General features: G+C 37.7%; 1 protein-coding gene across 1 annotated transcript in view; it reads left to right on the top strand.

Moving 5' to 3' along the window:
- Positions 1–912: 912 nt before the first annotated feature.
- LOC137406437 (DNA-directed RNA polymerase I subunit RPA1-like) overlaps positions 913–11851 on the top strand; it is a 58479-nt gene continuing 47540 nt past the window's right edge. The window contains exons 1-9 of the mRNA XM_068093021.1: positions 913–1145; positions 4856–4983; positions 5814–6018; positions 6377–6484; positions 7297–7425; positions 8642–8791; positions 9066–9191; positions 9280–9386; positions 11043–11156. Coding sequence (XP_067949122.1) covers positions 986–1145; positions 4856–4983; positions 5814–6018; positions 6377–6484; positions 7297–7425; positions 8642–8791; positions 9066–9191; positions 9280–9386; positions 11043–11156 — 1227 coding nt within the window. The 5' untranslated portion in view covers positions 913–985. The remainder of the gene's footprint in view (positions 1146–4855; positions 4984–5813; positions 6019–6376; positions 6485–7296; positions 7426–8641; positions 8792–9065; positions 9192–9279; positions 9387–11042; positions 11157–11851) is intronic.

Below are 11851 nucleotides of genomic sequence, written 5' to 3'. Positions count from 1 at the left end.
GATATTGTCATTTTGTTTTGCACGAATAAAACATGTATTTGATAGACAAAAACTTGTGTGTTCTCAAGTCAATAGGTCAATTCAACCACATTTAGTTCGTTATCAGTAATGGCATTTCGGTTGCCTTACGATTGCAGCAGAGCAGACAAAACAAAGTCATATATCTGTTTAAATTATTACAGCATCTATATTACCTATATTTTTATACATTTATATTATCTAGCGCTTTTTAAATCTAAAACTAATATCACTGCTTTCAGAAACCTCTACACAAAACTATTTTGGTTTTATATGAAACATTTTTAAAAGGATAACACTTAGGATTTTAAATATTTACCCTAACTACTTTTGTCAAATTACTACTCACTATTTCATTTTTGAGCAACTAGTAGCTAGTGTTATTTACCTGGTGACACCAGTTAGGTCACAGTAGCCACAGCCAAGCATTTGTTGTAGCAACTATCTGTTTGAATAAGGTTGCTAAACCATTTGATTGTCAGTTACCTGTTTACAGTAGAAATATTCTGGAGATGGACATGTATCACACTGTTTAGTGAGGTAAAGGAGTTGTGCTAATTGTGTTTAGTAGCTATGTTAAAAAAAGTGACACAAGTGCTATAAGCTTTTTCATGGATAACAATTTTATACCTTTGCAATGCAAATAGTTTCTGCAACTGTAACAGTAAGGTAAGTGGTAGTTCATAGTACTTTTATCTCAGAGTTATGTTCTCACTCCTTTAGCCTGAGCTCGATGTCGTAGTTCCCCAGTACACACATTACAAACAACGTAGCTTCAACTTGTGCAATTCTGTAAATAGAACGCTTTAGCAATAAGTTATTAGCGATCCAATGTAATCACATCTACAATAAATTGTGCACGTGAAATGTCCTGAAAAATCATCTGCAAGCGAGCTGTTATTGGCTTTAAACGTACAGTTTACGACGTCAGCTGTGTTTATTAAATATTTGAAGAGATAACGTCAATATGGATCTTTATGATGTTCCAAAAGAGTTTGTGCGAGCAGAATTCGGTTGCTACACAGATGACGAGATCAGAAAGCTAAGCGTTCTTGAGATCACCAACCAAAAAACTTTTGACGAGCTAGGTCATGCCACACCATTCGGATTATACGACAGGCGCTTAGGTAATTTACCTCTGTGTTGTCGAATGCGTATTCTATGAGTCTTACAATAAGCATGAGTTCGTATGCTGTTAAATGGAATATATTTCGAACGCAAATGTTTTTATTGTTATGTATGGTTGTGGAGAAATTATGTTATGCACATGTCTGCCAACTCTCACGCATTGGGCGTGAGACTCACGCAATCATCTAAAAAAACATGGAAATGCGTGAGGTTTTTGCCTCAATTTTCACAATTTTATATATATATATATATATACTTGGAAACTGCTCTCAGGAATAGTTGCAGACAAACTGGAAGAGCACATGAGTCACTATATGACCAGTGCTCAGAAAGGAATTGGGCGCAACACCCGAGGAGCTAAACATCAGTTACTGGTGGATCGGACGGTCTGTCAAGACAGCAGGAGAAGGCAAACCAATCTTGCCATGGCTTGGATTGACTACAAAAAGGCCTATGACTCAATTCCCCATAATTGGATACTTGAGTGCCTCAGTATGTACAATGTTCACCCTGCTCTTGTGGCATTCATCAAGATGTCAATGACCAAATGGAAGACAGAACTGGAGGCTAATGGCAAAAAGCTGGCGAGTGTACAAATTAAGCGAGGCATCTATCAAGGTGACTTCTTATCACCGCTGCTCTTCTGCATATGCCTAAACCCTCTAAGCAATATGCTGGAGGAGACTCAATATGGGTACCAGTTTAAGAGTGGCACCAAGATAAACCACCTCTTCTACATGGATGACATCAAGCTGTACGCTAACAAAGAAAGGGACATTGATTCGCTAATACACCTCACTCAGGTATACAGCAAGGACATCGGAATGACCTTCGGTATTGAGAAATGTGGAAGGCTAATTCTTAAGAAAGGCCATTCTATGCTCACAGATGGCCTAAGAATGCCAAATGGTACCATCAAAGATATAGAAGAAGGGTACAAGTACTTGGGGATTATGCAAAGCAACATCAACCACGAAGCCGAGGTACGTCACAAAGCCATTACCGAATACAAGAAACGCCTTCGGCAGGTCTTACGGAGCCAGCTCAATGCCACGAACCAAGTCATGGCAATAAATACCTACGCACTGCCAGTAATAAGATATCCAGCAGGCATAATAAAGTGGACTGAGAAAGCCATCAAAGAAACGGATATAGCAACTCGTAAACTGCTGACCATGCATGGAGCGCTCCACCCAAAATCTGATACTACTAGATTGTATCTTGATAGGAAAGATGGTGGTAGGGGACTCAAAAGTGTACAGCAGACAGTGAAAGAGGAGGAGCAAAGCATCAAAGCATATGCAGCCTCCATGGCCATCTCAGATAAGTTGCTAGCTGAATTTCAATCGGCTGCTCTTACAACGGACCTACGCCCTGATGATGAGGAAATTGACTGGCACACAAAACCACTTCATGGTGCTTACCGCCAACAAATATCTAAGGTTGGCGATCTTCACCAGACATATATGTGGCTGAACAAAGGAAACCTAACGGCCAATACAGAGTCGCTAATCATGGCAGCCCAGGAGCAAGTGCTCCCAACAAGGCAACTCCAAACGAAAATCTATCACACTAGAGACGATCCTAGATGCAGACTGTGCAAAGATGCACCTGAGACCATCCAACACATCATCAGTGGATGCAAGCAGTTAGCAGGGAACGCATACACTGAGTGGCATAATCATGTCGCAGGTGTTGTGTATAGAAGTCTATGTGATGAGTATGGCCTTAATAAACCACAACACTGGTGGGAAGCTCCTGGTAAGGTCAATGAAAATGACCGGGCTAAGATCCTCTGGGACTTCTACATCCAAACTGACAAGCATGTCCTGGCAAACCAACCAGATATAGTGGTGGTAGACAAGGAGAACAAGAGGGCTACTATAATAGATATGGCAGTACCCAATGACTACAATATAGCCAGCAAAGAAAAAGAAAAGGTAGAGAAATATCTCCCTCTTGGAGAAGAAATTGAAAAATGCTGGAATGTAAGAACAACTGTAATCTCAGTAGTCATTGGGGCACTGGGGGCAATAACACCGGCGCATAAAATGTGGCTTGCCCAAATACCAACAGCAATCAACTCAGGTGAGTTGCAGAAAAGTGCGCTATTGGGAACAGCTAAGATCTTGAGGCGAGTGCTCAAACTCCCAGGTTTCTGGTAGGAGACCCGAGTTAGAGCAGAATTTACCACCCATACGAGGTATCCGGGGTGAGGAAACAATTTTTTTTATATATGTATATATATTTATATATTTTTATTATATATATATTTTTATATTTTTATTATATATATATATATATATTGTTACACCAGTTGCCCAAAACCGAATCTCATGCATTGCTCCACTCTTGGGTTGGCAGGCCTGGTTATGCATAACTAATTCGAATCCACGAACAACATCAGTGTTGAAATTACTTGTCATATTATTCTATTTTGACTGTGTTTAATTTTGACTGTGTACTTTTGTTTAGCTTGTGGGAACAAATTTGATTATTTACTGGTTCAGGTACAAGTGAAGGTGTTAAGCTGTTGTAAGCAATACTGATATTTACCAGTAAAAGTTAATTCTTTATTCTATAAGTCCAACAATTAAAATGCTCAACTAATTATTGTAAACAATATTAATGACAAAAGGTTAAAATAGCTAATAAAGTTACACTCTTACTCGAATGGTCGTCCATGTCCATACGGCTGCGAGTTTCGATAATCAGATGAAAGTCATGGCAGTCCGTATATGTAAAGGCTCGATATTTGAGATAGGGATGTACATGATGGCGAATGAGGCTCCATAGGTAGGGAAAGGGTAGAGGCTCCAGAGGGGGAGAGGCTCCTCAGCAGGCAGAGGAGAGAGCGTCCAAGGAGGCTCTCGGGAAGAGAGAGGGATTGAGATAGAGATGCTGAGTCATTGGAGCTGTTCTCTTTTATTATAGATGTCTGGCATGTGGGATGGCTAGTCTGTGGGTGTAGGTTGAGTGTTAAGGTTCAAAGCTTTATGTTAAGAGTGTGAAGCTATCTTGTTTGTGTAAGTCTTCAGCTGGTGCACGTGATGTTGACATTTTGGGTGGAGCTCGGGACTTACTTCTGGTTACTAGGTCATGTTTGACAGGTGTGGCAGATCTGTATGTGACCCATTTGATTCGTCTCTTAATGTTTTTCTGGTGGTTTCTTGGTGACGGTGGTTGGTAGGTTTAATAACTTTAATTGCTTTGACACGTTCTCTATCTGGTGTTGACATATTTTCTATGATTGATTCCTCCAGTTTTGAAGTTTCTAATTTACTTTTGACACTTTCAAATTATTGGATTTTTTGATGTCCTTGGGCGTTTTGCTGCTTGTACGTATTTATATATATATAATGCTTACCTTGTGGTCTGACTGCATTCCCTATTGGTATGTTGTTTTCAGAGTATTTCCATACTACATTATTAACAGACTAGACGGCACATTTCTGTGAGATAAGATAGTTTTGAGTTAGCTTCTAAAATTTGTATAAATAGTTGTGAGTTGTGCTTATCTTAACTGCTTTATTTGCATCAATATTACTATTTTTTTATATAAATTGTTTTTGTCACAGGGCTCAATATTTTGGATTGGAACTTTTTAGTTGATTCAAACAACCTTTTTGAACGACTTGAACGGTTTTGCGAGATGATTTACATTTATTTCGCAATCAGAAGTTCAAGCTTTTGATTTTTATCGTTTTAGGTTCTTATGAAAAAGGTGACACTTGTGGAACATGTTCATTGCCTGATTTAAGATGTCCTGGACACATGGGTCATATAGAGCTTCCAATTCCTGTCTATCATCCACTCTGGCTTCGCCAACTTGAACTGGTAGGCAACATGTGTGACTAATATTTTCCTAAAAGAACATGAGTTGTTCAAAGTGCTAAAAGACCATGATTAAGTATGAAGGACATGGCTCGACCACAATTACTGTAAACACATAAAGGCGAATGACCCGAGTCATGTACTTGCGCAGGCTGTGAATTATTAAGTTTGTTGCTTGATCATTCAGAGTATCTTCCTTAGTGAGGCACTTTTGCATGACACAGCCAGACTGGATTTTGATGTCATCATTCTTGATTCAACATTCGTCGAAGATGATAAAATTGCTCCTGCTCTCCACCATTGCCACACATTTGTATATCGGACTTGCTTGGTAAAGGCAACGTGTATTACCTATTAGTATCCCGTGGCTGGTTTTAGGTAGCTTGTTACCATCTTTGTGTTTGCAAGGAGTTAAAATGACATCTAGGGGAGGCTGGAGTTTCTTTGACTCAGCTTGGCCCTTCCTTACTGTAGTGTTAGTGAAAGTTGTCTTATCGTTATGCAACACTAAGCATTTCAAAGGCAAAGAAAAGACCCCCTTTTGTAACCACACTAACTGTTTTTTCAGTATCTAACAATCGTATTTTGCATGATTAAATATACTGACTCTTATATTATGAAGGTAGATGGCCACACAGACTTGTGGTGCTTGGTCAAGTCATCTATCTTTCAAAAGCATAATGTTTCTGTTGCTTCCTAATACTCTATTACTTTCTCTTGTTTCTTAATACAAACGATTTTAAATTTCCGGCTCTCACTGAGTCTATGGCAGCCCTATAGACGAAAACATATAATACTGAGCATTTTCATCTGATCACTCGTTATCGTTACAGATTGTGAGAGGTAGTTGCTTTAGTTGTAAGAAGCTTCTAGAAGATTCAGCTCCTTCAGAAAAGATAGTCTGCATGGTTCGACTAATCGATGCAGACTTGTTTGAACGAATCGATGATCTGAAGGCTATCTATTGTAAAATGGATAGTATAAGTGCCACAAAGATTATCGCTGAAATGAGAGAGTTTGTCGACAAACTTATAACAGGTTCTTACACTCCCATACTTACTTGCTGTCCCATGTTTATTGTATATCGTTCTTTTTCTCTCTCACTCTGTCTCACTGCATCTTCACCAGTCTCTGTTGCTCAATCATTTCTCGTGCTTCCTCTTCACGTCTCACGTGATGCGCCCTTTTCATTAGTGTCAAGGTTACAACCTTACACGACAACTACTTTACTACTAGTATATTGGTGTTAGTTTGGTGTGTTATTGTTGTTTGAATTCAATTTTGAGCTCCCATGTTTAGCTTCTCCGTTTTATTAAATCTAAGTGAATTCTTATACTGACAAAAGGCAATCATTTCCTTGAAGCAAGATTAACTCACTGATTCCATATTTTTACAGAGACTGAAGGGGAGGTGAAGAAATCGGCTAAAGCCAACCGGTTTATCAATCAATTGAGAGCAGAACTTCTCCAGGAGTACATGTCCACAGCGTTCAAGTCAAAAAAAGGTCAGCCATGAGGGCTTGCTGCTTCAGCATTGCTTTGGCTGTGTGCAAGCATGCATTAGTGCTGTTTGTAGAAAGTTCTCTGATATTTCTAAATACAGCACCTTTACCCCATTTCTTTCTCTCTCTGTACCATGTGTTCTGTGACGGTGAAAGTGATCATTGTTCTCTCCCACTTCCTATAACCATGACGTTTCTTGGCAGGTTTCAAAAGTGGTTTGCCATTGCCTTCTGTTGGGTGTTTTCATTGAGACACCATCTATAGCTCGCTTATATTTGCTCGCAGAGGAGCTCCTCCACCCTTTCTCAGGTTTTGTTTTTAGTCCTGCAGGGTTAGCACATTTTTATTTTTTAAAGAATATCAGAAGTTCAGTAAATAATTTTTTTCAAGTAAAGATTTCTTTTTTTGGATTTCGTGCCAGAGCCATTTCTCCATAAAATAGTGGACCGGTTACTGATGGCACACAACCAGGTTTTCAGTTCAACTTGGCTATTGCTACCAAATTATGAAAAACCATTTACAAAACAATACATCCTGCTTGGTGCAATGGACCTTCAGTTTTACATCTCCGCATCGCTATTCCTTTTCTAGCCAGCACCGCAGCTGGTTATTTATTTTAACAAGATATCTGCTAGCAATTAGTTCTTGTGCATCTCTGCTGTGGTCATTATTTCAATGGTGATCGCATAAAACACCAAATTAGGTTTGTAAGGGATTCCCTCTTCAAGTTCTCTTTTGGCCTTGCATGAAATACAATTCTTAGCGTAGTGTGGTTTTATATCTTTTGCCCATACAAATCCTTTTGTACACCCAGGCCACTGCAGTCACTGTCTTGTGCCAGTCAGAAAATTAAGACAAGAACACCAAGTAAAGATGTTCTTTGATGAAGGAGCGAGTAGAAGGGAAATGGAGAAGGCCAAGAAAGCTCTTGTTATGAGAGAGAGTAAGTCATGCATCTCGACCTTATCTCGCTGTTCACAGGTGTATTCACTCTGCTGTTTGAAAGGACTTTGTGTTGCTAGCTTATGTTCCCCTTCGAACGGCGAACATGCTACTATATTTCAGGCATCTTTTTTTTATTAGTGACCACAAATGCTAATTTAAATTATTTTAGTCTTCTGCATTTTTTAGTCTTTTATAGTTATTTTTTACAGATGAAACTAAAAAATTTGGTCATTTATATAGACCATAGTCACTCAAGGCAACAACTAGGTATTACTAAGGTATTAAACTAGACAAAATCTCTAATTGTTATTAGAGTCAAACCTTTACTAATGATTGCCATAGCTTACTATTTTTTACATGATGTAAAATTCATTCAGATATTTGGCTCTACACTTGACGTAATTTCCAACGTACGATGTTTAAAGTTTCTCGAAACATCACAGTCTCATAAGTGAAGGGTAATAGATTAAAAGTTGAAATAAAAAACATGTAAAAGATCAAATAATGACCAAATAAATTAGTTCAACATTTACCTTGTCTAAGTTAAAATCGATTACTCTGTGTATTTATATAATTACTTCTAACTTTGAACCTGTGTTTTACTGAGCCTACACTTTCCATTCGTGTTTCTCTAAACTAACAATAGAAATCTCTCTTTATTGATTAGTACTCTATTTACTAATTTGATTTAACTCTATTAATTTTTTCCTTTCTTCAGAATATGCTTGTTCAATTGCAGTGTAATTATCTGTAGTATTTATGAAGGTGTTATCACGGGTTTCTGGACTATGTGGAGTATAAAACGAATTACAGTGTATTCTTATGTGATTATGTTAGTCAACATGTGACAGTTTTAAAAACCGGTCTGGGAATAAATTAAGCTTTGTGTAGATGTTTGACTGTATGGGCATGTTGAGACGTGTTGGTAAATCAGTTTTTAGCATATTAGTTTGAGCAGAGCTAAGACCATGAGAAGGAATATATAGCACAGTAATGTAGGACTGTCTTTTTTCAAGATATAAATTCCTAAGAATTTGACTTGACCAACTGTTTGATATTTCTCAAGAATATAAGCACACTCTTACATGTTTTACAACAATTGCATCATGGGTAGTGAGCTTTGAACCGACCAATCTTGCGGTTGTGAAAGATTGTGTGGCTGATTGGGAGTAACCGCTGTCGTTGACAAATCGATAAGCTGTCTAGTCCTACAGGGGCAGCGTTGAAAGCTCAGAAGGCACTAAAGCGCAGGAAGCACAAGAAGGTAAGGGACAGCGAAGACGAAGGATTCGATGATGAAACAGTTGAGGATGATATCGATGAAGAGATGGACCTGGGTGATGCCCCGGATCAACACGAGATAGGTGAGTAACAACACCCTCCCATAATGTTTCATGGACAGGGTCACATGATAAGATATCAGAGATTATGATAAAACCTATTATGTTATGTTAACGTCTGTTCAATCATTATTTTTACACTTGATTGCTGCCAGTTTGAAAAGCCATTCACAAATGAACCTAACCTAATGAAGCTGGCCTTGAACCTAAAATATTTTGCCGAAGCGTCTCTGATCTAGCCCCTTTGCCGATTGCTGAGAATTTGTCGTGATTGCACCTTTGCTGGCTATCGCTTTAGATGCTAAAGAGCTGGAAGTCAAAATGGCTGCCGCTGGGGCAAGAGCTATGCTAACCCCAGCCTTACTCCGAGAACACATGCGGAAACTGTGGGACAACAACCGGCACAACCTCAAAGTAGTCTGTGGTGAGTGCCGAGTATCTCTTCTGGATATCACCTGTTCTTGCCATTTTTACTTTTCAAACTTTCCAGACCGATGCACTGTTTAATATAGGTATGTTGGAGGTCCCCCTAGAGCAGAAGGAAAAGGAGGCTGAGGAGAGACCAACAGATATATTCTTTCTCTCCGCTCTACCGGTACCACCCTCAAAGTTCAGACCTGTAAGTGCATCGATTGGTGACTCTGTTGGCAAGTATAACTTGGATGTAGTCTGAAATCCATAAATCTTTCAGATTGGAGGCTATAAGTATATGATCTCATCTACAATTCATCTAGCACTGTTATTGCTATGGAATAATTATTAATGTGAGAAGAGCGGATAACTCTTCTTATATTTGTTTCAACTTCCACAATAGTTAGTGTTCAATATACGCTACTTTGAAAGTATGTTAGACAGACTTGCCATGTCTTAAACTGCCTTCTTTAGTTGATTGATTATGTTAGAGGGATAGAGGGAGACAACTTTGCAGAATAAATTATATCCAGTTAATACATAATCTGTTAGCTACATGTACATCGAAGTGTTGCCTTTCTTGCTAAAAACATTCTATACATGGAGTAGAGCTATGCTTAAGGTGTTCTATACAGACCTATTCTCTATATATGTAAAACCTTAAACTTTTCAAGTTTGAAATGAATAATAAACTTTTATAATTTCATATGCTGTTATGTTCATTTAGTGTTGCTCATTACCCGAAGATTGCTTTAGCAGCATGAAACTTTAAGTAGCAATAAACTTTTTAACAAGTTTTACCAAGTTTTATCTGTTAGTTAGATAACAGAGGAGGGTTTCTGACTGTAAATATTAGTAGATATAAGCATTCTTTTAACTACCTATTTGATCACTCTATTTCCAATCCCACATGCATATATATGTTACATGAAGTAGAAACTACACAAAATATCTCACCTTAATGAATGTTCCTATTATTGTAAAGCGAGCGCTTACCAACTTAAAAAAAGCACAATTACTGCTAAAGGTGATAACTCTAGTGACTTGTTTAATTTATTCATACATATTCTATTTACAGAGTAATTTGTGATTGTGAAGTTGATGCTACGGTCAAACCTCGATTTAACTATTTAAAATGCTAATTTTTTGCCATTTGACTTGAAATTTGAGCAAATATTTTTTTAGTCTTCCTAAGTAATTGACACCATATGGTGTCAACAATTCTGTTCACGAGTCTGTAAGGTAAAGCAACAATAAATTTATTACTGATGGTTATTTTGTTAATTTACTCTTTGCCTATAATTTAGTTTTTCTCATTTAGTTTTTTACATAGTTTTTGTTATATGTAAATAGTTAAAGTATTTATAAAATGGTTTAGTGTGCTCTCTCTGAATGAAAAAAATACAAAACGTATTGTTATATGAATGTAATACATAATTTGACATAAGAAAATTATGTAGAAATATATTAATTTGTAGGATTGACTGTACATATTTGATATTCGGTAAAATGATACATCATTTGGAGATTATTTTATAGAGATCTTTTTCTCTCTCCCTGTTGCCATTCATTGCCAGGCCATAGTCATTGTTTCTATTAATCACTAGAGATATTTGATTGCTCCCAGCATATAACACGGATTACATAACCCTGCTGAGAATAAGAGTTATGTCTACAATTTAAATTGTAATAAAAACTTTCGCTTGGTCTATGCCTTATCTCAGCAGACAAAATGGAGCAAAGCGGATTAATAAAGTTTTGCTAGTGTTCTTTCTAGATAATATAGACCTCTGTAGCACTTTCTGTTTTACTTGTCATATACCTTAGAGACTTGCTAAATTGTCCTTCTGAACTGTATTCGCAGGTGGCAAAGAGAGCGGGTCAAGCTTATGAAAACCCAACCAATCTTGTCTACTGCAGAATAATGCAAGCATCTGATGAAATAAGGCGTAGCGTACAGATTCTTAAAGAGATGAAGGTGTGTTGGTTGCTGGTCTTTACTCTCGCCAGGCTATTCCATATTCAAGATTTTACGGACATAAAGCCTGGTTCCCATATCGATTGCGAGACTCCGGCGGTAACTTGCGCAGCAAAACATTTGCGACGTTAGGCTCGGCGGCATATGTTCACATGTAAGCTGCATCGCTAAACATAATCATGCAATCAAATAAAACTAGAGCTGCACAATGATGCGTTAATTAAACGATTAATGCGGTCATTACAAATACACCATTAACTGAGTTGAGCCAATTAATCTTCAATTAAAATACACCCGAGGTGGTGATCATGATGCGGTTCCTTTGTATTGTTCAATATATAGCACTAACATAGCAGGTTACCACCATTTAATTTACTAACAAATAAGTATTATGACAAGCAGCACTTTCTTATCAATTACATGTATATACAACCACAATTATTTTGCACTCAACTATGAAACCACAAAGTGAGTCGCTAACATTAAACTTGTGTATACAATGCACAAGCACCGTGCCGATCTAGCCGTAAGCGGCCAATTAGTTTAACCGTTCAACACGTTTCTAGATAATAGCAAGAAAAGCGCTTTCAGTATTATTTAATACATGTATCTCACAGTCTATTTTTTGTTTAATTTAGAAAGCTTTTTTTAAAGTAAATTCCACATGTATTTTCATTTTTCAAAAAATCACAATC

This window comes from Watersipora subatra, chromosome 10 (assembly GCF_963576615.1).
Source record: "Watersipora subatra chromosome 10, tzWatSuba1.1, whole genome shotgun sequence".
Taxonomy (NCBI): domain Eukaryota; kingdom Metazoa; phylum Bryozoa; class Gymnolaemata; order Cheilostomatida; family Watersiporidae; genus Watersipora; species Watersipora subatra.
This window is presented reverse-complemented; position numbering and strand designations above follow the sequence as displayed.